Genomic DNA, 25,697 nt, shown 5'->3' on the forward strand with positions numbered 1-25,697 from the left:
GACCACCGGGACGGTCCGGCCAGAGCGGCGCGATGGCGGCGGCGGCGGAGGAGGCCCGGTTGCTGGCCTGGCTGCGCGGCCCGGCGGCGGCGGGGCCCGGCGGCCCCGAGCTCTCCGCCTACGTGGCCGAGCTGGCGGCGCTGGGGCTGGCGGAGCTGGGGCGGGAGCCGGCGCGGCTGGCGGCGGAGCGGGCGCGGGTGGGGGCGGAGACGCGCCGCCTGGCCTTCGAGCACTACCGGGCCTTCATCCGCTCCGCCGAGTGCACTGGCCGCGCCGGCCGCGGCTTCGGCGGCATCGAGAGCCGCCTCGGCAGCCTGCTGGGCCGCCTGCCCGCCCTCCAGGATGCCTGCCGGTGCGGGGCTGGGGACCGGGCGAGGGCTCGGGGGGGACCGGGGTTGGTGGGGGCCGCGGCGGGGAAGGCACCGGTGGAAACGGGGAGGAGGGAAGGGGCTGGGGCAGGGGCAGTCCAGCGGGCAAGGGAGGCCAGCGCGGGCTGGGCTGGAGCGGGGCGAGAGGAGCCTTGGTGCTGGGCCCAGTAAGGATCGAGGCTGACGGGGACGGGGGGTAATGGCAGCACTGGGAGGGGGCCCTGGATAGCGCTGAGGAGAGGCCAGTGTGGGTGGGAGGGTCCTGGGGTCCACTCACTGCAGGGGAGACCCTCGTGCTTACCCTGTCCCAATCCCGCAGGAATTTCATGCGTGATGCGGAGGAGATTGCCTGCAGCCGGCGCATGAACAGCCTGACGCTGAACCGGCACACGGAGATCCTGGAGATCCTGGAGATCCCGCAGCTCATGGACACCTGTGTCCGTAATGGTTACTATGAGGAGGCACTGGAGCTCGCTGCCTATGTGCGCCGGCTGGAGAGAAAGCACAGCAACATCCCCGTGATCCAGGTAGGCCCTACTCTGCCCCTGCCCCACGGCCACCCCACACCTGGCCCCAGCAGCTGAGGCCTCTCTCCCACCCCAGGGCATCGTGGACGAGGTGCGCCAGTCCACCCAGCTGATGCTGAACCAGCTCATCCAGCAGCTCCGCACCAACATCCAGCTGCCAGCCTGCCTGCGGGTCATTGGCTACCTGCGGCGCATGGACGTCTTCACAGAGGCTGAGCTGCGCATCAAGTTCCTGCAGGCGCGGGATGCCTGGCTACGCTCCATCCAGGCCTCCATCCCTGACGATGACCCCTACTTCCACATCACCAAGACCATCGAGACCTGTCGTGTCCACCTCTTTGACATCATCACCCAGTATCGTGCCATTTTCTCTGACGAGGAGCCACTCTTGCCCCCCGAGGGGCAGGCCCTCAACGAGGGGGCCATCTTCCATGGCTGGGTGCTGCAGAAGGTCTCCCAGTTCCTGCAGACACTGGAGCGCGATCTTCAGCGTGGGGTGGGCAGCCGCCTGGACTCGCTGCTGGGGCAGTGCATGTACTTCGGCCTCTCCTTCAGCAGGGTGGGGGCCGATTTCCGCGGGCAGCTGGCCCCCCTCTTCCAGCACGTAGCTGCCACCGCTTTCAGGAAGGCGGTGGAGGAGGTAGTGGAGAAGTTCCGGGAGGAGATGAATTCCTACACGCTCATTTCTACCCCATCTGTCCTGGGGGGCAGTGCCGGGGTGCCAATGCCCACGGCCCAGCCGGGGACGCTGCAGCCACCCATGGTGCTGCTGGACTTCCCGCCCCTCGCCTGCTTCCTCAATGGCATCCTCGTCGCCTTCAATGACCTACGGCTCTGCTGCCCCATTGCCCTGGCCCAAGATGTCACTGCCTGCCTGGAGGCTGCACTTGGTGAGGTGAGGCACTGGGGGAAGGAGCTGTGCCTTGTCCTGGGAGTACACAGGGATGGCTCACACTGCCCTCAGTATTCATAGGATAGAGTTGTACAATCATTTACTTTGGAAAAGACCTTTAAGATCATAGAGTCCAACCGTTAATCTTTCACTTTCAAGCCCGCCACTAAACCATGCCCCTAACTGCTACATCTACGCATCTCCTAAATCCTTCCAAGGATGGTGACTACACCGTCTCCCTGGGCAGCCTGTTCCAGTGCTCGACTGCCCTTTTGGTGAAGAAATTTTACCCAATATCCAATCTAAACCTCCCCTGGTGCAACTTGAGGCTGTTCCCTCTTCTCCTGTTGGTTGTCACTTGGGAGAAGAGACTGACCCCTGCCTCGCTACAGCCTCAACAGGCAGTTGAGTCGTAGAGCGGTAAAGTCTGGGCACACTGGTGGCTCGTGTTTAGGTGACTGTTGGTCAACACCCCCAAGTCCTTTCCTGCCAGGCAGCTTCCCAGCTGCTCTTCCCCAAGCCTGCAATGCTGCCTGGGGCTGTTGTGACCCCACTGCAGGACCTGGCACTGAGGCTTGTAGAGCCTCTTATAATCGACCTCAGAATTAACAACTCCCCAAGGAATTAACAACTCTTGCCTTTTGCCCCAGGTGACCAAAACCATCCTGGCCTTCCACCGTGCAGAGGAGGCGGCTTTCAGCGGGCGGGAGCAGGAGCTCTTTGTCCAGTTCTGCACGGCCTTCCTGGAGGATCTGCTGCCCTACCTGAACCGCTGCCTCCAGGTGCTCTTTCCCCCGGCACAGATCGCGCAGGCATTGGGTGAGACCCCAGGGGTTTGTATCTTAGGGTGGGGAGGTGGAGATGTACAGGGGGGCTGGGCTCTCCCTGCAAGACAGCTGGGTGCCATCCCACTGTTGCCACCTCTGTGGGGTTCCCGTTGCCCGCAGGCCCCCACCTGACCCCCTCTTCCTCTCTGGCAGGCGTCCCCCCCACCCAGCTGCAGCGCTTTGGCCGCCTGGGCCGCATCGATGTGGCCGCCCTGCGGGAGCCGCTGGCTTTCCTGCTGCCGGCGCTGGGCGAGGAGGAGCCGGCCCAGGAGAGGCGCCCGGGGGCGGACGGGGAGGCCCTGCCCGGGGAGCCCCTGCCGGGGCCGGAGAGCTCCCCCGCGGGGGCCGCGCTGCCTGGCATCTCAGCCGGCACGGGGTAGCGGGGCCGGGCCGGGCGGTGGCCCGCCGCCCCCCGCGCCCCCCGGCGGTAGCGGGAGCCCCGCTGCCCCCCCTCCCGCCGCCAGGGGGCGCCCCGCACCCCCGCCGCGCCCCAGCTGCGCGCGCAGGCGACCCCCATGGCGGCGGCGCTGGCGGCGGGGCGGCGGCTGGCGGGGCGCGCGCGGCAGGGCCCCCCGGGCCGCGGCTGCGGGGACGCGGCGGGCTGGGCCGAGCGGGAACGCTCGTACTGGCGGGCGCTGCGGCGGCGGGTGCTGGGCCCGCCCGCGCCGCCCTTCGCCGCCCCCTGCCAGGTGGGCGCCCCGGTGCTGCGCGCCGCCGCCGCCGCCGTGGGCCCCGAGCGGCTGGGCGGCCCCGAGCTGCGGCGGCTGGCGGCGGCGCTGGCGGCGGGGCTGCGGCGCTGGCCGTGCCTGGGGCTGAGCGCCCCGCAGCTGGGCGTCCCGCTGCGCGTCTTCGCCGCCGAGCTGCCCCCCGCCCGCTGCCGCTGGTACCCGCCGGCGCTGCGCCGCGCCCACCGCATCGAGCCCTTCGCGCTGCGCCTGCTCGTCAACCCCGCGCTGCGCGTCCTGGACTCGCGGCTCGTCACCGGCCCCGAGGGCTGCGCCAGCCTCCGCGGCTTCTCCGCCTACGTCCCGCGCCACTGGGCCGTCCACGTCTCCGGTACGGCCACCCGCCCTGCCTGTCCCACCCCCGGCTCTACCTGTGCCCCCTGCCCTGCCTGCCCCAAGACCCCGGCCCTGCCCCCGGATAGGACACCACACCTGCCCCCACTCTCACACAGGTCCCCCCACTCTCACACAGGCCCCCCCTTCGCTGCCCCATTACCGCCTGGTCCCCTCCCCGGCCCCCCCCCCCCCCCCCCCCCCCCGAGTCCCAGCCCCACCGACCCCGCCACTCTCCTGGCAGCAGGCGTGGACGAGCACGGGAAGCCCGTGAGCTGGGAGGCGACGGGCTGGGCCGCCCGCATCATCCAGCACGAGATGGACCACCTGGATGGGATCCTCTACATCGACCGGATGGACACCCGCACCTTCACCAACGTCAGCTGGATGGAGCTGCTGGACTGACGCAGCCCACACAGGCTCTCCCACTGCCCGTCCCTCCGGAGCAGAGCCTCAGCAGAGCGCTGGGGCCCAGGACTCATCCGGCATGGTGCTGAGCACCCCGTCCTTACCCTGGCAAAAGAAGCAGCGAAGAGCCACGGCCACGAGGGCTCCCACTCGGTTTTATTGCAGCCAATACACACTGTGGATGCAGCATGGCTACCGGCCCTTCCTGCCCGCTGGCTCCCCAGGCTGCCCTTTGCACCTGAAATCATTTTGTGGGTCTAGGAACAAGACTGGCTGCGCGGGGGGGGTGATGGGCGGCAGATCTTCCTCTTCAAGGGGATGTTTGAGAGCCAGGGTTGTGGCATGCGCAGCAGCCAGGGCGCAAGGCTGGCACCAGGATGGGGCTGAACTGGGCCTGGGGACTGCACGGGGGGACGTGCGGTGCTGGCTGGGGGTGGGTGGGGTAGGGGGGGCTGGGCTGGGTCCCCCAGTGCAGTCAGAGCCTCAGGTAGGGGCCGGGCACCTGCTGAAGCTTTTGGATTGTTTTTATTGTCATATAAACAAGACAGAACCCAAGCAGCATTAATTTAAAAAATAAAAAAAAAAAGAGCAGGAAGAAGAGTGGGGCGCACCCAGTGGGAGCACCTGGCCACCCAGGCCATGCTCGGACACAGTCCCCCCCACCCCCCCTCCCCGTAGTGTCAGCCCCCCCGGGCCATGCTCCCAGTGCCTGGCCAGGTGCCAGTGTGATGGGGTGGACAGTGAGTGGAAGATGAACCTGTTTGGCATGGCCAGCAGTGTCGGGGCTGGGGGGGGGGGGGGGGGGGGGGAGGGGCACAGCAGGGCCCTGCCAGTGTGGCTGCCCCAACCCCACGCTCACCCACCCCGGCTTTTTAACCTTCCTGTCCAAAATCCTCCGTGAATTTCTTCACCTTCAGGAGATCATCAGCGTTGACGGTGGGGCGGGTGGTGGCCAGTGAGCGCAGCATGTCCGACTGCAACACAAGCAGGTGGGGCAGCTGAGAACAGGCGCTGCTGGGGGGGAGGGTGACACCGGGTAGGGACCCCCCCCACAGCGCAGGCAGCTCTACCCATCCCGTGGGTGCTGCCACGGGCTGGGTGCTGGCACCGCTGCCATGCAGCAACACTGGCTCTGCAGGTGGGAGCTGCCTGGAGGAGCCCAGGCCCTTCCCCAGCACCCAGGCCTTCACTGGGGGCTCAGCACCCTGCAGGGGGACTGGCAAGCGGGAGACTCCCCACCATGGGGAGCACAGGGCTGTATCCACCCACAGGAGCTGCAGCCCTGGGCCCGGAGACAGGCGGCTGCCTGGGAGGAGGGATGGAAGTGGCAGAGCTGGGGCTGCAGGGTTGCTGTGCTGGGGCCAGCCTCCACCCCGTAAGCTGCCGCAGTGGCACTAACCATGCAGACGATGGGCTCCATCAGCTTGTCACTGGGCACCTCCATCCAGGTCATCTCAGTGGCACCTGGGTCACCAGGCGAGCACGGTGTCAGCAGGTCATCCACAAAAGCACCAGGAGTGGTGCGGGAGGGACCACGGACCTGCAGCAGAGCCGGGCAGCATGGTGCTCAGTGGGATGGTAGCCACAGCACCAACACCAGCCGCGGGACCGCCCCTCCCCACCCCCCCCAGAGTGGGTGGACCCCCCTGGCCGGGGACAGCCCCCTGCTCACCTTCTTGAAGTGCGTTGCTGACTGGACTTTGCGGACAGGCTGCATCAGGGCATCCCGCACGATGATGCTGATGTCGGCCCCCGAGTAGCCGTCTGTCTTGCGGGCCAGCTCCTGGATGTTGGCGTCTGTCAGGCAGTGCGGGGTGTTGCCCAGATGGATCTTGAACATCTGGGCCCGGGCTGCCTCCTCGGGCAGTGGGATGTAGATGCGCTTCTCAAACCTGAGGGTAGTGCAGGCAGGTGGGGGGGTGAGCCCCACACTGCCACCCTGCCGTGGATGCGGGTCCGGGAGCTGGAGGACAATCGTGTCCTGCTCACCTTCTCCTGATGGCCGAGTCCAGCACCCAAGGGATGTTGGTGGCACCCAGCACCAGGATCCCATCGCTGCTGTTCCCCACACCTGCCCAGGGACACAGCAGGCAGACAGCTCAGAGCAACCCACAGGGAACGCGGGATGCAGGCGTCTGGCAGCTTCTCCCACCCCAACCCACTCTGTCCTCTCCCTGGGGACCCCGCACCAGTTCATCCCACTGGGGAAGCCCCACACACCTTGCATCTGCACCAGGAACTCCGTCTTGATGCGCCTCGCCGCCTCACTTTCGTTCTCATTGCGGGAGCCGCACAGCGAGTCCACCTCGTCGATGAAGATGATGGAGGGCTTGTGCTGCCTTGCCAGCTCAAACAGGTTCTTCACCAGCCTGGGAACAAAGCAGAGGACAGGGTACCCCGCTCAGGGACCCTCCACAGCACCAACAGCACCCAGAGCCCGTGACAGCCCCAGGGCAAGGAGCCACACATGCTGCCAGCTCCTCCTGCCCCTGCCCACCCTGGGAACCCTGCGCTGGCAGCCAGGTGACTTCCATGCCAGAAGGGCTGTCCCTGGGCTGTGGAGCATCACGAGGGCCTGCACTCTCCCCTGCAACCCTTTATCTGCGTTAACAGTGGTCACTGATGCCGGTGGCTCCTCTGCCCCAGCCACAGCTCTAGCACTGCCAGTGCAGCCAGCGGCAGCAGCAGTCATGCACCCCTGCTGCCAGCTTACTTCTCGCTCTCTCCCAGCCACTTCGACATCAGGTCGGAGGATGACACAGAGAAGAAGGTGGAGTTGTTGGCTTCAGTGGCCACGGCCTTGGCCAAGTAGGACTTGCCGGTGCCAGGGGGCCCAAAGAGCAGGATCCCTCGCCAGGGCGTGCGCTTCCCTGTGACAGAGGCCAGTGTCACGGCTCCCCAGTCCCTGTGCTGGCCGGATCCGCATGGGCCCACAGGGACACGCATCCCTGCTGCTCAGGGTCACCCCCCCAGCACACGTTTGCTACAGCTGCCACCTCATGGCACTTCCTCCATGGGCAAGCGGCAGCTGTAGCACTGCCATGACCCTCACCAGTACTCACCAGTAAACAAGTGTGGGAACTTGATGGGCAGGATCACAGCCTCCTTCAGAGCTTCCTTGGCTCCTTCCAGGCCGGCCACGTCACTCCACCGCACGTTGGGCTTCTCCATCATGATGGCACCTGCAAGGAGGTTGCTTTGCTCACATGGCCCCGCAGAGATGGGCACCATGCTCCCGATGTCTGACAAGAGCTGGGTGAGCCAGAGCCCTCTTCCCTCCCCACACCTCCATGCCCCCCACCCCAACCCCACTGCCCCTTGGCACAGAGGCCAGTTTGCAGGCTAGCAGACCCAGCAATGTGCCCCTGGGTCCCAGTCCCATAGCTTGTCCCCCTCCCCACAGCCACCCCTCGTGATGGCTGTCTGGGAATCCCTCCACTAACCCCACAGCCAGCCAGCACAACCGTGCCCGCCACAGCTGCCGCAGCCCCTCACCCATCAGCTGTTCCTGCAGCTTCTTCTTCTCCGGGTTTTCGCCCTCGCTGTCACTGTCACTCCTGGGGAGAGAGGACATGGGTCAGGAGCAGAACTGGCCCTGGTAGGGCAGCAGGGTCCTGTCGGCTCCACCGCCAAGCCGGGGGTCCTCACACCCTCACGCACCCCTTGTTGTCATTCTGGGACTCTTTAACCGGCTTCTTGCCCTGCTTGTCCTTGCTGCGCAGGTACTCCTTCAGCTTCTCCGCCCGGTCCAAGTACTGCATGCACTTGGCCCGGATGCTCTCCTTCGCCTTGTCACTGTGCGCTTCATCTGTGGAGACCCCCAGGCATCACCCATGGCCCTATGCCACCGCTGGCACCCCCACGGCCCCCTCTGGAGCCCCCCGCACTGTGGCAGGAGGACACCAGCCCCGCCTCACATTTGATGGCATGTAGGAAGCACTCCACGGCGTGCTGGTACAGCCGCAGCGCCTCCTCATAGTTCTTGGCCTTGTCCTCTTCGGTGGCTCTGGTGACCAGGTCGATGGCTTTCTGGTGGGGGAGCGTGCAGCACCGTCAGCCGTGGAGCGGCACCGGGGCTGGAGCTGGATGAGGCCCTTCCCCACCACGAGGGAGCGCCTGCTCCCACCGGGGCGGCCAGCGGGAACCTTGGCCCCAGTGGGCCAAGGCCTAGCTCCTTCCCCACCGCCCCAGCCGGGCACACCGCAGGACGAGACCACCGTAGCGGCGCCTGGCACCGGGGCAGGGTGAGGCCTCTCCCCAGCCGGCACCGGGTGAGGCCCGCCCCTCGCCGGCACGGCACCGGAGCAGGGTGAGGCCCGCCCCGGCCAGTACCGCACCAGGGCCGGTGAGGCCTCTCTCCGCCGGCACAGCACCGGGGCAGGGTGAGGCCTAGCCCGGCCGCACGGCAGCGGCCCCGGAGCGGGTGAGCGCTGCCCGGCGCGGCCCGGGAGTGGGGCAGGGGGGCCCTGGCAGCCCGCAGCCCTGTACCTGCAGGGTGGCCGCTGTCATCTCATCGCCCGGTGCGGCCGCTCCTGGCGCGGCCCGGCCCGGCGGCGGCGGCGGGGCCCGAGGGACCGCCCGCGACTGCGGCTCTGCGCCAGGGCGCCCCCTGCCGGCACCCGCCGGCGCCCCGGGGCGGGACCTGCCGCGGCTCCGCCCCCCGCCGCGCGCCTCCGGGGCGGCACCGCACACACGGGGGCGGGGCGTGTGTGCGTGTGTGTGTGCGTGTGTGTGTGCGTGTGTGTCTGTGTGTGTGCGTGTGTGTCTGTGTGTGTGTGTGTGTGTCTGTCTGTCTGTGTCTGTCTGTCTGTGTGTCTGTCTGTGTCTGTGTGTCTGTGTGTCTCTGTGTGTGTCTGTGTCTGTGATGCGTGTGTATGTGTGCACTTCCCTGCGTGTGCACCCGTGCCTGCATATACCCCTACGTGTCTGTGCACTCCTACGTGTGCGCTCCCCAGCACATGTGCACCCCCGCAGCCGTGCCCAGCCTGGGTGCACCCACACACACCGACAAGCCCCTGTGGTGTGTGCACCCCTACCTGTGTGCACGTGCACACCCCCACACCTGCCTGTACGTGTGTGTGCACCCACAGACCCGCAGGCACACGTGTATGCTATGCGCGCGCACACACACATATGGTGTGCACCTGCCCACACAGTGTGCACACTTGTACCCACACACGTGTGCACACCCACACGCAGAGCACACACGTGCCCAGTGTGTACCCACACACAGCCACGCGTGCACACCCGGGGTACATGGGACTGGGATCAGCACTGTCTGGGGGGCTCCCTGCCACTGCCCCCAGCCCAGCCTGCAGGTACCTATGCCCATCGATGACCCCCCCACTCCCCAGCAGAACTAGGCCCCTGCCCCAATCCTCCCCCCCAGGCTCTCCCCAGTACATCCCAGTCCTTCTTGTACTGGATGCCCAGTGCTGCCCACCCACTCCAGTAGGCGCACACACACACACACACACGCACCCACCCCCCCACCCCCCCAAGAGAGAGACTCGGAGCCCCCAGAAATGGCAATCTGATATAAATAGCGATTTACAAAGAATACAAAAATAAAGGGTGGGGGTGGTGCCGGGGGGAGGCACCGGGGGGTCCAGCAGCTGTAGTGCTTGTGTGCAACCCGGGACCCCCCTAGGACCCCCCAGCCAGCACAGCCCCCCAGGAAGCAGAAAAATGTGCAGAGAAGTTTGGCTGGGGGGTAACAGGGCTTCAGCCAGGAGGGGACAGCCCCGTCGGGGGGGGGGGGAAGGTCCTGCTCCTGCCATGCCTGGGACCCCCACCACCACCCCAGGGTGTGGGAGCTGCCCCCCCCCGGGGAGTACAAAAAGCAAAAGTGCATCAATCCACACATCCTGCCCCAAATGCGGAGGGGTCGACCCGCAGAGCAGCTCCCGGGCAGGGGGGGCAGAGGCTGCAGTGCTGGGGGGCAGCACAGCTGGGGGGCAGCAGCCCGTGGGGCTCCCCAGGCAGCCCAGCCCCCACCTGCCCAGGGCAGCACAGACACAATAGTTGTTTTCTGGCTTTGGAAGGTTTGGGGGGGGAGGGGGGAGGGCCCTCCCGGGTGGGGGGGTTGGTGCAGCTGGTGGGGGGACAGCCCCTTTTGTACTCTTCAGCGCGTCGAGTAAGACAAGAATGTCCCCCCCACACCCTGCGCAGGGCACTGGGACCCTGCGCTGCAGCAATGGGGGGCCGACAGCCTGAGCTCCAACCCATGGCCGGGGGGACACAATGTGACCCCCTTTGGGAGGACCCCAAGGCGGGGGTGGGGGGCGCACTGGCTGCCCCAGACACAGCTGGGGGGAGCACCTGGGGTCCCCCACACGTCAGGGCTGGGCTCACCCCACCCCAAGGCACAGTGGTGAGATCAGTGATGGCTTCAGGCCCGAGGAGGGGGGGTTAAAGCTGGTGCCTGTGCCCTGGCCCCCCTGGCACTGGGGCAGGGGGGAGGCCAGGACCACCGGTGTGGAGCAGAAGGGCTCACCCCCCCGGGCAGCCACCCTGCCACAACCCCGGCAGCTCTCAGGGCTGCCAGTCTGGCCCCAGCAAGGCACTGGCGGGGCAGGAGGGGCATGGGGCCCCTCCGCTGGTTTGTGGTGGGGGGAGGCGGGGGGCCGGGGCCCCCTACGCCAGCAGCCCCATGCGGGTGACTTTGGCCGAGAGGAAGGTGTGCAGGATGAAGACGATGGGCTTGGGGCAGGAGTGCAGGTCCAGCGCCTGGGGTTGGGGGAGGGAAGATAGAGAGCAATGTTAACCCCCCACCAGCATGCCAAACCCCACGGGGGGCACTGGGGGGGCTCCCAGCTGGGGCTGGGGGCTCCCAGCCAGTGCTACCCAGTGATACTCAGCAGCCACGATGCTGCAGAGATGGGGGGGAAAGCAAGAGCCACCCCTGGAGGACACACACCCCCCGCCATAAATCGGGGTGGGGAGCCCTGCTGCCCACTCCTCACCAGCTCGCCCTCAGGACCCCCGAAGTCCAGGTAGAGGGTCCTGATGCCATCGTCCGCCGACATCTTCAGCCTCTCGTAGGGGTAGCGGAAGAGGACACTGCTGCCCGGCTCCTCTCGGCAGATGGTGAAGCCGCCCTCGTAGTGGATGGAGAGCTGGACCTCCTGCCCGCCCAGCGTGCAGCCTGTGGGCACGGGCACGCTCAGGCCCCCCCCCGGTCACCCAGGTCCCACCAGCCCAACCAGCAACCCAGCAGGGGACACCTGCAGCACCACACTCACCCACAGTCACCTCCTTCATCAACTCGGCGGCGGCGTGGCAGCCCTGGACGAGGACACGCGTCCAGGAGGAGAGGTCCCGGTGGGTTTCCACACGGAAAACGTGCATCTCCACGCCCTGGCGAGAGCCCGTCCGGGTGGCGAAGGTGAGCTCGCAGCCCAGTGCGGGCGAGCGGCGGCCTGAGCCTGAGTGGACCAGCCTGGGGACAGGACAGGACACATGGACAGAGAAGGGGGTCAGGGGTGCAACGGCAGTGCCAGCACCATGCTGCCCCATGCCCATTGGTGTTTTGGGGTCTCCCCACCCAGCTCTGGTGAGAGGCAGAGCTGGATGTGGCCAAGGGGTGCTGGTACCCAGCAGCCACAGGTGGACAGAGCCAGCCCCCCAGCCCACCTGGTAGCCACCAGCGGGTAGCTGTGGCAAGGGGAAGCCCAGGCGTCCCTGGTCCAGGGCATGCCATCATACAGCAGCAGGTCCTTCTCCGTCACCGCCATGAGGACCGGTCGCCACTGCTGCCGCCCTCCATCCAGGCGTGCCTGCACGAGACACGAGCGCACGGTGAGGGGCTACTGGCATCCCGCTCCCCACACCCACAGCTGTGCCAACCCCAAGCCAGCGGCTCTGCGTTGCCGGGCTCTTGGCAGCATCATGCAAAGCTGCGCAAGGCGCTGCCGAGGGTGGCCATCCTGGAAAGCTGGGCCGCCCCAAGCTCACCACCGTGCCCAGGCAGGCTGCGGCTCTCAGGCAGTGAATTCATGGAAGAGCAAGGAGGTGACAAGCATCTCCAGCTGGGAATCCCGGCGGGAAACGGGACTGAGGGCACAGGAAGCGCGGCCTTCGCTGCAGCGCAGCTGGCCGGCTGGGGAGCAGCAGAGCCCGGTGGCACGGCTCTCCAGCCACGCAGCTGCAGCCACCGCCCCAGCGGCACGGCTGTCCCCAGGGATGGCGCTGGGCAGCAGCTCCGGCGCAGCCCCGGCGGCACATACCTGCTCAGCCAGCCAGGCGATGTGCTTCACCTCCCTGCCGCCGGCCACGGTGCCACCGGTGCCCAGCATGGCGTTGAGCTCGGCCAGGACCTGGGGCAGCAGGGCGGCGATGTTGGCGTGCAGCGCGGTGAACCAGGAGTGTGCTGTCGCCGTGTCCTTGCAGCGCAGGATCAGGGTGTTCCGGCTGTCCGGCGAGTGCAGCTCGATCAGCCTGCCAGGGGACACGGTGCTGGCTGGGACGACGGTGGCACCCAGCTGAGCATGCCCGTGCCTGTGCCCAGCCCAGCAAACTGGCCGCACTGGTTTGGGGCTCTGGCTGTGCTGGGAAGCCACCAGTACAGTTTGGTGTCAGCCCTGCCGGCAGGCAGAGCCAAGGGGATTTGCGGGCCCCCCCTTCTGCAAACAGAGGAGGCTGCCAGCCATCCTGGGGGGACACAGCATGGCACAGCCCTGGACAAACCCCCCCAGCTTCCCTCGCCCAGCTCACTGGGGCAGGCGGGAGGTCACAGTCACAGCAAGGGGAAGCCCTCAGCCCTGTCTGGGGGGGTCTGCAGGGAGCAGCTGCTGGGTTTGGGGTGGGAGGGGGGCACGGGCAGCCCCTGCCCTCACCTGTTCTCCAGGTCAGGCATGCTGAGGTTCCTGGCAGCGAAGCACATCTTCAGGGGGATCACCTTGCGGTCACGGGGGCACTGGTGCTGGGGGGAGCCCGAGTCCTCACTGCCGCTCAGGCTGGGTGACTGCGGGGCAGCCCCCTCCCACGGCAGGTCCGACACCAGTGAGGGCTTCTTGATGTAGGGGGTCACCTCCCGCATGAACTTCACTGTGGGGTGGAGGGGACATAGGTTAAGGCCAGGCGGGGGTCCTGTGCACCTGTGCCGCAGCCCTGCGCCCCACGGACGCTCTGGCCACAAGGGGGGCCTGTCCCCCGCAGCAGACAGGGGGTCTTGGCCAGCCCTGGGACCTCCCTGAGGGGCACCAGCACAGCCCATGCCCCATGGAGCTGAAGTCACCCCCTGGCTGGCGCTGCAGGTGGAGGGCAGCAGGAAAGGGGGCACAGCACCCCTGGTGGGGCTCGGGGACCAGCATGGCCCCGAGGGTCTCACCCTGCGCCGGGCCAGAGGTGCCCCATGCAAAGGACAGGCGCTGGCGGCGCATCCCTGTGTCCGACACGGCCGTAGGAAAGGGAAGGCGGCAAAGCACAATGGGCCGGGCGGGAGGTCAGGCTGCAGCCCATCCTGAGCCGCTCTGGCTGCAGGGCTGACAGCGGCCAAGTTTCCAGCGCCGCAGGCGCCGATAGTGTGCTGACCCTGTGTCGCCCGCGCCTGCCAGCGCCTGCCAGCAGCCTGCCTCCGCTCCCGGCGGGGCGAGGAGGGTTTGCAGCCAGGACATCCCGGCTCCACACTCCTCTCCAGGCTGGGCAGGAAGGAAGGAGGCATCGGCTCCGATTCCTCCCGGACCATCCCTCCCCGAGCACCACCCAGCCCAGCTGAAGCAGAGCCCCGGCGAGGTGCCAGCACCCTGGAGCCCAGCCCAGCTCCAGCAGGGCGAGCGGGAGCCGTGGAGCCCGCTTCACCCAGCCCACGGTGCTCCCATGGGCTGCACCAGCTGCCACGCTTGGGAAAAGCCAAGGCATTCGAGATGTCAGGGAGCCACGACGTGCCAGAGCGGGGATGAGGCTGCATGGACAGCACACTTAGCAAGGCAGGAAAGCTGCAAGGGAGAGCTGATGGCAGCCTGGGACACAACACCTGCAGCCAGTGCTGGACCCCCACCCACCCGCCACAACCCCCCCAGACTCAGCTCCCTGGCCGGCCGCGAGGAGCAGCCTGCCTGCGCCGAGCCCCGGCAGCACATCGCCCCGGCAGCTCATCGCCGAAGGAGGGACATGCTGGGAGCAGCAACGTCCGCACCCCTAAGGCAGCGGAGAGTTCAAATCAAACTAAAAAAACCCAAATAAGCTGTAATCTGCTGTGAGGCAGGTGCCCTGCTGCTTGGTGACAGCATCTGTGGAGCCAGCACAATGCCACGCCACGACCAGGCCACCACTTTGCTGGAGCGGAGACATCAGCAGTGGGGCCTGGGGCCTGCACTTGGCCAGCCACCGGTGCCGGACCCCACGGTGCTGGACCCCACAGCCCCATGGGCAGGTGCCCGCTGCAAATACCCCCACCAAAGGGGCTGACACCTGTCTGCAGCACGGGCAGGGGGATGCAGGCAGGGATGGGGAATGGGCAGGCCGGCCCCCGCCCTCCTGCCAGATTTGCTGAGCTGAGCAGTGCAGTGGCACGGGGACATGCTGCCACGAGGCGCCTGTCCTTGCTGCGGGCAGCAAACGAGTTAATATTAGCTTCCCGCCGCACTGATCCCAGGATTACCGCTGTCCCGCGCACCCCTAATCCTGCTGCCTGGCCAGGCAGGGCAGGGCAGTGCCGCAGGCAGCGGCAGCTGTGGGAGCTGCCACCCCTGCTGCTTGGCAGCTGTTTACCAGATGTGGACAGCTGCCTCCAGCACTGGCCAGGAGCCCAGCACCCTCCCAGCCAGCCCCCGGCATGGCTACAGCCCACGGTGCCATGACCCCATGGTGCCACTGCTGACCTACACCGGGGCACGGCCACCATCTCTGCAAATGCCAGGCGTGCCGGGAGACCCCCGGGGGGGCAAGAGGCCGAGCCAGGCAGCTGGTGCTGCGGCAGCCCAAGCGCCATGCCAGGGTGCTGCCGAAGAAGTGTGGGCTCAGCGGGGCTGCAGCCACACTAGCAGCTCTCGGCAGTGGTGGGGACCAGCCGGCTGTGCCAGCTCACCCCGGCACTGAGCAGACACACAGGACCGTGTCTGCCAGCGGGGATGGCGGCAGAGCCGGCTGCCTGCACTCGGGGCATGCAACCGGGGTGCAGTCAGGAGCACAGAGCAGCTCACATTGGCAGGCGCGAGGCCGGTGCCAGGGCAGCGGCACCTGCAGCCGTCCCTTCTGCTTCTGGGCGGCCGGCACGCAGCCGCCCCAGCACAGCCGCTGCTGCCTCGCCTACGCGCTCACCACAAAGGAAACCCGGCTGCTGCCTGCACCCCTCGTCCAACCTGCCGCAGGAAGGCGGCTGCCCTGGCCTCACGGCAACGCCAGCTTAGTGCCGGCCTCACCGGTGCTGAGCCCCCGTGCACCGGCCAGATGGTGACAGTCCATCTTCGGGGCTGGAGCCCCCTCCTGCCACTGGTACCACGCTCCCGGGGGAAACCCCAGCACGGTTTCCATACATTCTCACATGGGTCGGCTCTTGCAGCTGGCCTTCCCCTTTGCCAGTGCCGGGCCAGCCCGTGTGCCCGCCGTCCGGCGGCCCTGCCCGCACCTCCCGGCAGGGGCAGAGGGGCTCCCTTCCCCCGGCGTGCCGGAGTGTGCCTGCGGGCACCCTGGGAGGAAGGCACCTGGCACAGGTCCCTGTGGCCAGACTCAGCGGCCAGGGCGGGGGCTGCCAGCCCCACCGAGGTGCCAGCGCAGGGGTGGTGCTCCCGTGCTCCACCGCCAGCACCGGGTCTGGCAAAGCCCAGGGCACCTGCCCGGGAGCCCTGCCTGCCTCCAGGGGAGCAGTCACACCTCCAGGGGCTGGCAAGGAGGGACAGGGTGGGATGGCACAGTTGGGGTCTCCCCCAGCTCCTCTCCACAGCCCGCAGCTGCCAGCCGGAGGGCCCTGCCAGGCCGTGGGGCAGCCGCAGCCCCGGAGGGAAGGGAAGGGGCGGCTGCTGCGGCGCCTGTGGCGGAAGCGAGGGACAAACATGCCGCAGGGCCGGAGCTCCGGCAGGACAGGATCAAACAGCCGGGTGGCACAAGACAGCAGCGGGGGGAAGGAGGCGAATCCAGCACGGCGTCCTGTGGGGGCTCTCACCGCCTCCGATGGCGGCCCCGACCCGCCGGGTGTCTGAGCACCCAGCCCAGCGCCGCAGCTCCGCCTCGGCCCCCGGCATGGCCGAGCCGCACAGAGCCCCCCAGTGCCAGCAGTGGCTGTGCCAGGGAGCCCACCCGCCTGCCCTCGTGCCGGTGCAGCATGCCGGAGCCAGCAGGCGAGCGGGAGCGCCCGTCACTGGGGTCAGTCCAGCCCAGCCGGGCAGAGGGAGCAGCCCCATGCACCAGGGGACAGATGGCATTGCCAGGACACCAGGACGGCGTGTGTGGCAACACAGACCCACATGGGCCACCTTGGCCCATAGCACAGGGGGGCTGGCGTCCTCCCGGCTGCCCGGGGCATGGCACCCCATGGCACAAGCCCTGTGCCACACGCCGCCGGGCCAGGTGCGTCCTGCCCGAGCTTGTCGGGCTGCCGGGAACAGGTCGGGCAGGAGCTGGTGGCTCTGCCAGGCCAGTGCCAAGCCAGCTGTGCCGCGGGCATGGAGCCCACAGGGACACGGGCAGATCCCCAACCGGCCCCCCAGGCCACAGCCCTTCCTGGGGACTCGGGGGGCACAAGCACCCACCGCGGGCGCTTCGACCTCTGAGAGAGGGGACACCCTGTGCTGGAAGGACATCTCAGCCAGGGGATCCCAGCTCTGTCCCAGGGGACCCAAGCTGTGTCCTGGGGGGCATGGTCAGCAGAGATGGCCCGTCCTTGTCCCCAGCTGGGAGGAGTCCCATCCCCAAGCAAGCAGGACGCCCCCAGTTGGGGAGGGAACACCCCTGGTCCCTGTCCCCATGTCAGGGGGGGACACAGCAGGCTCAGAGGTTTTTGGGGAGGGGGGTCCCACATACCGTGAGTGGGGTGGGGTGAGCAGGGTCCCGCAATCGGAGAAGGGACCCGAGGGGGAAGGTCTGGGGGCCCCGTGACAGCAGCAGGAGAGTATCGTGGGACTCGGTAATGGGGCGGGGGGTGGGGACCCGAGAGAGGGAGGAGGGAGCACCGGGCGCCGGTGAGGGGGTTAAGCGGTACCTTCGAGGATGACCTCCCTCCCAGCTCGCTTCAGCGCCTGGACGGCTTGGTCGTGGGTGGCATCCCGGAGATCGACGCCGTTAACGGCGAGGATGGCGTCGCCCAGACGGAGCGCCCCGCTCCGTTCCGCCGCCAGCCCCGGGAAAATACGGGAGATAAGCACCGGCATCCGATTCTCCCGACCTCCCTTGATGCTGATACCGAGCCCTCCAGCCTCCGCCTTCACCACCCGCACCCTCCGCACGCAACCGGGCGCCGCCTCCGCGTTGCCGTTAACCACGCCGTTAAGCACCGCCGTTTCACCGCCTCCCGGTTCCGCCGTCAGGCTCAGCGCTTCCCCGCTCAGCTCCGCCGCCACCCGCACCCAGCGCTCCCGCAGCAGCAGCTCCAGCAGCCCCGTTTTACAGGCGCGAGTCCACACGGCCATGCCGCCGCCGCCGCCGCGCACCGGGAGAAGAGGCGGGACTTGGCGTGGAGGGGGAGGGGCCCCGAGTGCCCGCCCCCGCCCGCATGGCGCGCTGCGATAGGCTCAGCCCTGCGAAAGAGGCGGGGGTAAGGTGCTCCGCCCCTCTCCCCGGCGCGACCAATCGCAGCAGCAGCAGCGGCCCAATCGCGCCGGAGGGAGGGGCGGAGAAGCCCCGCCCCGCGCCTTATTTCCCGCCCCGCTCTCCATTTCCCGGGCTCAGCAAAGCTGCGCCCCCCGCTTCCCGGGGCCGAGCGCCAGCCGCCCTTCCCAGAGCCCGAACTGCCCCCTCCTGGGGCATGGGGAGATGCCCTTTGGGGGTGCAAGGGGGAAGGAAAGCGGAGGGCGGGCCCCAATCCTAACCCCTCAGAGCCAGCGGGCTAGCTCCATCCTTCCAGGGCAGGTACTGGTGTTACTGGAAGGGCTGGAGCAGATGGTGCCCAGTTTTCTAGTTAACAGCCGCCGCAGAGTGCACGCCAAGAGCTGCGGTTTGGCAAAGGGACCGCGCTGTGCCCCAGTGTCACCAGCACCCAGGTGGGCACTCTGGCTCAGTGAGCCAGCACCTCTCCTGAAGCATGGAGCTCGCCCCGCTGGGGATGCTGCATATGGGTGCTGAGCCCCAGCAAACGCCTGCTTGGAGCCCCTTGCCCCAGGCAGTGCCCCAGTGGTCACCAACCCACCTGGCTGCTGGCCAGCATGGCGAGAAGCCAATGTCAGGACCCGATGCTGCCGAGGCCATGGGGTGCTGCCGTAGCCCTAGGAGGACCGGCACAGGCAGGGGAGCCCTCCAAGCCGGCTGCATCCTCACACTCAGGCCAGTGCCACCCTGACCCACTGCTGCGACACCAGGGAGCCCCCACAGGGCAAGGACAAGACCTGAGCCTGCAGCTGTACGGAACAGCAGGGTTTATTCCTACAGCACCCTGGGAGAGCAACACACAGAGCTGCTGCAGCTGGAGCAGCTTGTTCTGCTCTCAGGTGCCAAATTTCTTCTGTTGGATGGGCAGTGGCAGCTGGGTCTTGATGTCCATGATGGGCCGCTCCACCATCACCAGGCAGTTCTCATCCAGCAGATCCGCAAAGAGCAGGGGCTGCAGGGCAGGGAGAGGGCAAGAGATGGGACTGTGGTGCCGGCCCCCCTCTGCCTCGGCTTGCCGGGCCTGGCCATGCAGAGCTGCCTGTTCTGGCTTAGCTGTAAGCAGGGGCAGTGCCTGGGGCTGTGTGCTGCATGAGCTGCTGGGCAATCAGAGCCCACGAGACTGCAGCAAGTGGCTGTGCCATGATGGAGGCTGAGACCAAACTCTGGGGCACCCAGCACTGGGGTGGCACTGGGAGCAACTGGATATGTGGGCAAGAGCCACAGGGACCAAGGGTGCAGGGCACCCCCTCCTGAACACAGCACACACCCAGCAACACCATCACCCACCTGGAATTTCTTGCAGATCTTGAAGGCGTGGAGCTGCCGCTGCCTGGCTGTCTCCGGGAGCTGCTTCAGGGTGCTCTGGTTCATCAGGAGTGCACTGTTGTCTGGCAGGGGCTGCGAGGAGAGCATGCGGCACATGTTAGTGCTGCCTGGACCACCATCACCTCAGTCCTGGCATGCTGTTCCCTCTGCTCCCCGTGAGGACAGAGACAGCCAGGCTGGGGAGATGCCCCAAGCATGAAGACAGCCCTCCCGACCAGGCATGCGGGCTCACCAGGGACTTGTCAAGGACACAGAACATATAGGTGTCGTGGAGCAGGATGTGCGAGGGGTTCTTGGGGTTGAAGGTGATGTGGGTGATGGGCGAGTCCCTCTCCAGCCAGACCTTGTGCAGCCCAAAGTTCTGCACCATGCGGCTCCAGGCCGTGTACTGCTTCTCCGGGATGCTGAACTCAAACAGCTGGAGAGGAGGTGACAGGGGCGACTCATCAGGTCTGGTCCTCCCTGGCATCACCCCCACAGCGGCGCATAGGCAGCCCCTGCTCCAGCCAGGCTGCAAGCACTGCATGGGGACAGGCTCCTGCCAGGGACAGCGGGCAGCGAAGGCCAGCTGGGTCCCTGCGCCTGCCTGGAGCCACAGCTCTCCGGTGGACCTGCGTGACCAGAAAGCCCCAAGGCCTGGGAGGGAACAGCAGGGAAGGGGCCAGGGCCACGAGGTCTGCGACCGGGATTCGCTCCTACCTGCTGGTCTGAGTAGGCGATAACAAGGTTGTTGGTGAGGGGATGGATGGCGAGGGCTGTCACCGCACAGGTGTAGGTGGGCACCGTGCCGTGATGCTGCAAGGCAGGAGGACAGCGTGCTGACAGGAGCAAGCCTCTGACCCCCCTTCCCATGGGCCCTGCACCAGGGACACAGCGATCGCTTCCGGGGAGGGGACTTACACGCTGAGCCCACCACCACCTGCCCCCCGCAAGGCAGGAGGGCAGTGGGAGTCATTCCTGCAGCCCCCTCAGCACCTGCTCCTACCTTGAAACATTTCAGGTTGTAGATGTGGATTGCCCAGTCCCCGCCAACTGCCGCCAGCCAGTGCCCATCTGTGCTTGACGCCAGCAGGTAAACGGCCTCGGGGGACCCTATGGAAAGACCTCCACCAGCTGTAACAGGTGCTTGGGCCTGCAAAAAGCCCCAGATGCACCCCCGGGGGACATCCAGACCCATGCCCCCACTACTGACCTGGGCACCCCCCTCTCCTACCTGTGCCATGCCATGAGGGTGGCACAAACACAGGGCAGAGGCTGTCAGGGGGAAGGACCCACATCCCCCAGGACGTGCTCAGCCCTTTACACCCCTCTGCACCCACAGCAGGGAGGGGCCGCAGAGCCCAGGGACCCCCAGCACCTCCACAACCCCCCCAGCTCAAACCTGAGGGTGGCCGAAGTGTGTGCAGGTGTTTGCAGCCCCCTGGCTCCAGCAGCTGGAGAACATGGACGGAACCTCGAGCAGAGGCGACGAAGAGGCTGCCGGAGTCGGAGGAGAACTGGAGCTGGTAGGCTGGGAGCAGCAGCTTGGGCACTTTGGGGACCTTGAAGCAGGTAAAAGCAGCACTGCCAGCCACCTACCACTGCTGCCCTCACTCCCCGAGAGTGATGCTGGCACTTCACAGCCACCCACCGCCCCTCCCTGCTGCAGAGCGGCCCATCACCCTCCTCACCTTCTGGATGCTGACACTGTCACCCTCATATTGCACTCGGTAGAGGTGGAAGTGGGAGGCCGTGGAGTAGGTGACCCAGCTGCCACAGGGCGAGATGCAGCTGCAGTAAATGTGCTCTGGACCCTGGAAGAGCACAGGGGTTGAGTGGGGCCTGGGAGATCCCCCTGCAGCCTGGCACACAGAGCTTGGCTGTCAGAGGGAGAGCAGAAGGGCAGGCATCAGGGCAAATCCCAGCCCCGGCTCAGTCCTACCTTACTCTTGAACTGCACAAGGTGCTCAGGCATGCGGCACAAGGGAAGGACCTCACCATCCTTTCCTGGGACGAGAAAACACACAGTACATCAGTGACAGTGGGGAAACCACACAGGTCCTGTTGAGCAGCTGGGGATCCCAGGGAAGCAGTGCCTGAGGGAGAGCCCAGAGCCTGCCCCACACTTCCCCACGGCTGAACTCCCCAGGGCCTGGCCCAGCTCGCTGGAAGCACAGCCTCACAGCGGCAGTGCAGCCCATGCACAGGCACACGCTGTGCTGGGAAACACAGCTCTGCCTGTAAGTGTCACCAGCACAGGGCTGTGGGGAGGAAGGGGCCTGGGCTAAGCCACCCCTCCACTGCCCAAGCAGCAAGACGGTTTCATACCCAAAATCCTGTAGGCAGCGCAGGCTCTGCCACAGGGCTTGCACCAGAGAGTTAGGCCTGGCAACTCACCAGTCTCATCAGTGGAGCCAAGTCTCCAGAGCTCCAGATGCTGGGAGAACTGGAATAGGAGCAGCCGGGCTTTCCTGGCACAGGAGACAAGGCGTCGCTGCATGAAGAAATGGGCAGACTGTCATGAACCCACAGACTGGCAGAAAGGGCTGGGCCAAAGCTGAATTGCCCTGGGGGCTGGAAACTCTGGGGTGGGGGAAAGGAAGGACTCTGGTCCTGTGGGATGTGAGCCTGGAGGTGGAGACCCAGCAGGACCAGCAAGACGAGCTTACCAACTTCTACCTCCTCCATGGTAGGAGCCTCCAGATGCACCAGGGAGGGGACCCAGTGGGGCAGGGAGATCCAACCCTGCCAGCCTGCCTCCCTAGTCATGAGACCCCACAGAGAGCGGCACTCACATGAGGGAAGGTGATTTTACGGAGTGCCGCATCATAGCCCTTCTTCTGCACCTTCTCCATCAGCGGGCGGATCACCAGCTGGGCGTCCAGGCCTGGAAGCCAAGCAGAAGTCAGCCGAACTGGTACTGGGGGGAGAGCCCCAAGCCCTCCCCATGACCCCAGCCAGTCCTACCTCCGGAGATGAGAGCCATCGAGCTGTGTGCCACAGCTCGCACGTCATGGGTGTGATGCTGGAAGGGCTTTGTCCGCACCCAGCGCTTCTCCAGGCTGCCCATCTTCACTGGCAGCAGCTGAAACTGGTAGGTGGCCCCAGTCGAGGTACCCACAACGATGCTGTCCTCCTTCTGGTGAGAGAAACGGGAACGGGGTTTGCCAGTGTGGACCAGGAAGAACGAGAGGGCGCTGCCAGGAAGCGGGCAGGGACCAGCAGCCTGGCTCCTAGCCAAAGGCATTGAGCCAGGCAGCTCCCACCTGAGGCACCTCCGGCCCAGCACACAGGAGAGCTGACGGGTGCCTGGCTGCCCGGAGAGGACACGGGGGGGACTCGCCTACCTCCGACACAGCCAGCGAGAGAACAGCCGAGGTGCTGACAGTGTGGGACTCCAGCAGCGTCCCTTGTTCCCAGTCCCAGAATTGCACCCTCCCAAAGGAGTCTGAGGTGACGACGGTGCCGCTGGAGAGGAAGGCAATGCTCCACACGATGCACTCACGCTTCACCTTCTGTACGTGGTAGTTCACCATGATCCTCTGCACGGTTTGGCCTGAGATGGGGGAAGGACAGTTGGGTGTGGCAAGGGGACCCCCCTAGAGCATAGGGCGGGCAGGTGCTGTCAGCCCCAGGGGACCGGACCTGCTCACCTCCTGGGGCACGAGTTACCTGAAGAGACGTTGAGCACGCGGAAAACATCGATGGACCCAGCTGCTATGTGAGTGCCCGATGGGTGCCAGGAGAGGCACAGTATACGGCCTGTGGGGAAGGAAGCTCTGGATGTGACCCTGTGGACCCGCGGCACCTCGGTCAGCGGGACTGGGTCGCCAGGAGGGACGGAGGGATGATGCCGCTGTGGCACCGAGCCCTCTCGGACCCACCTTTCCGCCTGTCCAGGTTCCGCTCAAATTCGATGCCCCCGGATACGACTTGAAAGAGCTTAACGGAGCCGTCCTCGCAGCCGATCTGCGGGAGGGGCGGTCAGCGCCAGCGGGGCGGTCAGCCCCTCTCCCTCTGCCGGCGCACCTTGCTCCGGGGCTGGGCTGGAAGAGCCGTCCCGGCGCCGGTAGCACTCACCGCCAGCTGCGTGCCGCTGCTGTTGGCCGCCATGCTCCAGATGGGCCCCCCGCAGCCGTCCACGGAGCGCGCCACGCACAGCCGGGCCAGGTCGTACTCGGTGACTTCCCCGCCGAGGCCGGCCCCGAAGAGTCGCTCTCCCGCCGCCCAGCACAGCGCCTCCACCGAGCGGGCGTCGCTCCCGGGGATGACCTGGCGAGGGACGCCCGTTACCCCGGCCCGGCGCGGCCCGGCGCGGCGCGGCGCGGCCCGCCCCCCTCACCTTCTCCTGGAAGTAGTTCGCGGCGAAGTTGTAGATCTCGACGGTGCCGTCGATGCGCGCCAGGGCCAGGCGGCCGCCGCGGGGGTGCCAGGCCAGGCAGCGCACGCCCGCCGGCACCAGGCCGAAGAACCGCACCCGGTGCACCTCGAACTCCCCCATCGCCCCCGGCCCCGGCCCCGCCCCGCACAGCCCCACGTGCGCGCCGCCCCGGAACAGGAAGTGCTCCCCCGGCACGGGGCGGGCGCGCGGCCGGAAGCGGAAGCAGAAGCGCGGCGCGGCGGGAGATTCGGGCGCTGCCGGAGCTGGGAGTGCGGGTTCGGGGCGGCGGGGCCGGGCCGGGGGCCGCGGGGAGCGGCCGGCGCTGGGCTGGGCGGGGAGCGGGAGGCGGGAGAGGCCCGGCCCGCCGAGCGGCTCGGCCGGGCTGCCCCGGCCCGGGCCCGCACCTCCGGGGCCGCTGGAGGGCACCAGCGCCCCGCGCAACTGCCGCCGCGGCCCGGGGGCGCGGCAGGGCCCCCATGTCTGGGCATGGGGGGCGGAGGGCTCTGGGGCCCGGGGGGGCAGCAGGGGCCCTCGTGTCTGGGCATGGGGGGCTGGGGCCCGGGCGGGCTGAGGGCCCGGGGGTGCGGAGCTTGGGGGGGACGGGTACTGGGGCTGGGGGGGTCCCGCCGCAGCAGGGACTGCCCTAACCCCCCCGTACTGACTGTCTCTGCGGGCACTTTGCAGGGCCCGGAACATGGTGCAGATCGTCATCTCCAGGTGAGGCCACCGCAGGCTGCACGGCCCCGGTGGGCCGGATCCTGCCCCCAGCGGCACCCGGCTCTGCATTCGCAGCCCCAGGCAAGGCTGGAGCCGCAGGGTGAAAGCTGCCTCTCTCGCCCACAGTGCGGGTGCCGGAGGCCTGGCGCAGTGGGTGCTGGTGGAGCTGCAGGGAGAGGTGGAGCCCCGGCAGAGCGGCGGGCTGGCAGGGAGCCTCCTGGGAGACCTGCATTATACCTGCGAGGTGAGGCAGCCTACTGCTGTGCCACGCCACCAGGGGATGGGGGCCCTGTCCACCCTCACCCTCTTGCTGTTCTCTCTAGGGGGTCCCCGTGCTCATCGTGGGCCACCACATCCTCTATGGGAAGGTGGTGCAGCTGGAGAAGCCTTTTGCTGTCCTGGTGAAGCAGGGAGCTGGTGAGCCCAGCCCGGTGGGGCCACACACCCACTACACCGTCACTGCCCTCATCAAAACCAAGCTCCTCTTCAAAACCCGCCCCAAGCCCATCATCACCAACGTACCTAAGAAAGTGTGAGGAGCCAGACTGGCGGCCATGAGCTCTATTCTGCTGCCAGGCAGCACCAGGCACTGCAGCCAGGACTCGGGGAGATCCAGGGCCAGCTCCAGCCTCATCCCGGTCCTGCACAGGGGGTTCCCAGGGCCACCTTGGGGTGCTGCATCCGGGCACCCAGAGCAATTCCCGGGACACTTGTTCCCCCTGTAATGACTCCATTTCTGAGACCTCTAGGGCACAAGCCCAGCTGCCGTCCCAGGTGAGATGAGTCCTGGTGAGCAGGGATGCTTCAAGCCCAGGCAGGGCTGGAGCTTTGGGGCTGCCCTCAGGACCTGGATTTGGCTATTCCCAGTGCACTGCCAGCTCTGCCTGTCATCCTGCCTGCAGCAGGGAGCCACAGTGTTATCAGCATGGGGAATCACTCCCCAACATGATATGTCCCCCCCTGCAGCTGTGGGGACAGCGTGTGCCAGGCAGGGACTCTGCCCCAACATCGCTTGAGTCGCCTCATGGTGCCAGGGCAGGGGGAACTAGAGCCATCACCCTTCTCCCCACACACACCAGCCTTCCTCGGTGCAAGTCTTTATTTTGACAAATCCATCAGGATATAAAAAACAGGCTTTTCCAAAATATGAAAAAAAACCCACAGTTTAAAAAATAAATAGATTTACAAACAAGTAGCAATAAGTATGAATACCAAAGAGCTACAAAAGTCTAAAAAACCTTGTATTAAATTAAACAAAACAATCTAAAAGCTCAATTGTAGAAAGATTTTTAAGCCCTGAAAAAAAGAGGGCCCAGGGGAGACAACCGCGTGAGTTTCCTGGGGAAGGGAAAGGTTGGGAACTGGCTCTTCTCCGCCCTCCTCTGCATGCCCAGGCTCAAAACCCAGTGTCTCCCCACTGTCTAGACAGATGCTGGGAAGGCAGCAGGGTTGGTATGATGGGGCCATGGCTTGG

The 25,697-nt window shown here is 66.8% G+C and overlaps 5 protein-coding genes across 9 annotated transcripts; 2 read left to right on the top strand and 3 right to left on the bottom strand.

Annotated features, from left to right (window-relative positions):
* Positions 1–6: 6 nt before the first annotated feature.
* Positions 7–4,645, top strand: COG8 (component of oligomeric golgi complex 8). 2 transcript variants are annotated; one of them, XM_037409353.1, is made up of 5 exons: positions 7–352; positions 688–895; positions 972–1,790; positions 2,438–2,606; positions 3,920–4,645. In XM_037409353.1, exons 1-5 carry the CDS (start codon positions 33–35, stop codon positions 4,075–4,077), a joined length of 1,674 nt encoding a protein of 557 aa, XP_037265250.1. In that variant the 5' UTR covers positions 7–32; the 3' UTR covers positions 4,078–4,645. The 2 variants fall into 2 exon arrangements, with proteins under 2 accessions (XP_037265250.1, XP_037265249.1); XM_037409352.1 differs by lacking the exon at positions 3,920–4,645 and adding an exon at positions 2,768–3,087.
* Positions 4,220–8,701, bottom strand: VPS4A (vacuolar protein sorting 4 homolog A). The gene is made up of 11 exons (XM_037409354.1): positions 8,569–8,701; positions 7,998–8,109; positions 7,741–7,888; positions 7,576–7,637; positions 7,143–7,262; positions 6,794–6,950; positions 6,301–6,449; positions 6,070–6,151; positions 5,753–5,972; positions 5,480–5,620; positions 4,220–5,054 (listed from the first exon to the last, which is right to left on the bottom strand). The coding sequence occupies exons 1-11, from the start codon at positions 8,587–8,589 to the stop codon at positions 4,953–4,955; spliced, it is 1,314 nt and encodes a 437-aa protein (XP_037265251.1). The 5' UTR covers positions 8,590–8,701; the 3' UTR covers positions 4,220–4,952.
* A 1,384-nt stretch (positions 8,702–10,085) lies between these two features.
* SNTB2 (syntrophin beta 2) lies at positions 10,086–17,663 on the bottom strand. 3 transcript variants are annotated; one of them, XM_037409466.1, is made up of 7 exons: positions 17,219–17,663; positions 12,918–13,128; positions 12,309–12,519; positions 11,716–11,858; positions 11,325–11,521; positions 11,046–11,227; positions 10,086–10,809 (listed from the first exon to the last, which is right to left on the bottom strand). In XM_037409466.1, the coding sequence occupies exons 1-7, from the start codon at positions 17,643–17,645 to the stop codon at positions 10,717–10,719; spliced, it is 1,464 nt and encodes a 487-aa protein (XP_037265363.1). In that variant the 5' UTR covers positions 17,646–17,663; the 3' UTR covers positions 10,086–10,716. The 3 variants fall into 3 exon arrangements, with proteins under 3 accessions (XP_037265363.1, XP_037265362.1, XP_037265361.1); XM_037409465.1 differs by lacking the exon at positions 17,219–17,663 and having other exon boundaries at positions 11,046–11,207; positions 12,918–14,072; XM_037409464.1 differs by lacking the exon at positions 17,219–17,663 and having other exon boundaries at positions 12,918–14,072.
* Positions 17,664–18,570: 907 nt separating this feature from the next.
* On the bottom strand, positions 18,571–23,641 carry UTP4 (UTP4 small subunit processome component). The gene is made up of 16 exons (XM_037408969.1): positions 23,468–23,641; positions 23,206–23,397; positions 23,010–23,094; positions 22,798–22,887; positions 22,473–22,681; positions 22,093–22,264; positions 21,921–22,012; positions 21,523–21,619; positions 21,068–21,132; positions 20,817–20,939; positions 20,528–20,687; positions 20,132–20,238; positions 19,846–19,941; positions 19,379–19,564; positions 19,108–19,218; positions 18,571–18,772 (listed from the first exon to the last, which is right to left on the bottom strand). The coding sequence occupies exons 1-16, from the start codon at positions 23,624–23,626 to the stop codon at positions 18,656–18,658; spliced, it is 2,061 nt and encodes a 686-aa protein (XP_037264866.1). The 5' UTR covers positions 23,627–23,641; the 3' UTR covers positions 18,571–18,655.
* Positions 23,642–23,709: 68 nt separating this feature from the next.
* On the top strand, positions 23,710–25,498 carry CHTF8 (chromosome transmission fidelity factor 8). 2 transcript variants are annotated; one of them, XM_037408971.1, is made up of 4 exons: positions 23,710–23,781; positions 24,191–24,223; positions 24,350–24,467; positions 24,547–25,498. In XM_037408971.1, the coding sequence occupies exons 2-4, from the start codon at positions 24,201–24,203 to the stop codon at positions 24,757–24,759; spliced, it is 354 nt and encodes a 117-aa protein (XP_037264868.1). In that variant the 5' UTR covers positions 23,710–23,781; positions 24,191–24,200; the 3' UTR covers positions 24,760–25,498. The 2 variants fall into 2 exon arrangements, with proteins under 2 accessions (XP_037264868.1, XP_037264869.1); XM_037408972.1 differs by having other exon boundaries at positions 23,713–23,775.
* The last annotated feature ends 199 nt before the right edge of the window (positions 25,499–25,697 follow it).

This window comes from Falco rusticolus, chromosome 15, assembly GCF_015220075.1.
Source record: "Falco rusticolus isolate bFalRus1 chromosome 15, bFalRus1.pri, whole genome shotgun sequence".
Taxonomy (NCBI): Eukaryota; Metazoa; Chordata; class Aves; order Falconiformes; family Falconidae; genus Falco; species Falco rusticolus.

What these genes read in the sequence shown, in the direction of transcription:
- COG8 (XM_037409352.1), top strand. Translation starts at nt 33, where the DNA reads ATGGCGGCGGCGGCGGAGGAGGCCCGGTTGCTGGCCTGGCTGCGCGGC. An exon ending in GCCCTCCAGGATGCCTGCCG is followed by an intron (nt 353 to 687) that starts GTGCGGGGCTGG and finishes CCAATCCCGCAG; the next exon opens with GAATTTCATGCGTGATGCGG. An exon ending in ACAGATCGCGCAGGCATTGG is followed by an intron (nt 2,607 to 2,767) that starts GTGAGACCCCAG and finishes CCTCTCTGGCAG; the next exon opens with GCGTCCCCCCCACCCAGCTG.
- VPS4A (XM_037409354.1), bottom strand. Translation starts at nt 8,589, where the DNA reads ATGACAGCGGCCACCCTGCAG. An exon ending in GACTCGGCCATCAGGAGAAG is followed by an intron (nt 5,973 to 6,069) that starts GTGAGCAGGACA and finishes CACTACCCTCAG; the next exon opens with GTTTGAGAAGCGCATCTACA. An exon ending in CAGCAACGCACTTCAAGAAG is followed by an intron (nt 5,621 to 5,752) that starts GTGAGCAGGGGG and finishes GCTCTGCTGCAG; the next exon opens with GTCCGTGGTCCCTCCCGCAC.
- SNTB2 (XM_037409464.1), bottom strand. Translation starts at nt 13,990, where the DNA reads ATGCAGCCTCATCCCCGCTCTGGCACGTCGTGGCTCCCTGACATCTCG. An exon ending in ATGCCTGACCTGGAGAACAG is followed by an intron (nt 12,520 to 12,917) that starts GTGAGGGCAGGG and finishes GTCCCCTGGCAG; the next exon opens with GCTGATCGAGCTGCACTCGC. An exon ending in TCGCCTGGCTGGCTGAGCAG is followed by an intron (nt 11,859 to 12,308) that starts GTATGTGCCGCC and finishes TGTCTCGTGCAG; the next exon opens with GCACGCCTGGATGGAGGGCG.
- UTP4 (XM_037408969.1), bottom strand. Translation starts at nt 23,626, where the DNA reads ATGGGGGAGTTCGAGGTGCACCGGGTGCGGTTCTTCGGCCTGGTGCCG. An exon ending in CGTGCTCAACGTCTCTTCAG is followed by an intron (nt 22,682 to 22,797) that starts GTAACTCGTGCC and finishes CCCCCATCTCAG; the next exon opens with GCCAAACCGTGCAGAGGATC. An exon ending in TCGCCTACTCAGACCAGCAG is followed by an intron (nt 19,565 to 19,845) that starts GTAGGAGCGAAT and finishes CCTCCTCTCCAG; the next exon opens with CTGTTTGAGTTCAGCATCCC.
- CHTF8 (XM_037408971.1), top strand. Translation starts at nt 24,201, where the DNA reads ATGGTGCAGATCGTCATCTCCAG. An exon ending in GTGCAGATCGTCATCTCCAG is followed by an intron (nt 24,224 to 24,349) that starts GTGAGGCCACCG and finishes TCTCGCCCACAG; the next exon opens with TGCGGGTGCCGGAGGCCTGG. An exon ending in ACCTGCATTATACCTGCGAG is followed by an intron (nt 24,468 to 24,546) that starts GTGAGGCAGCCT and finishes TGTTCTCTCTAG; the next exon opens with GGGGTCCCCGTGCTCATCGT.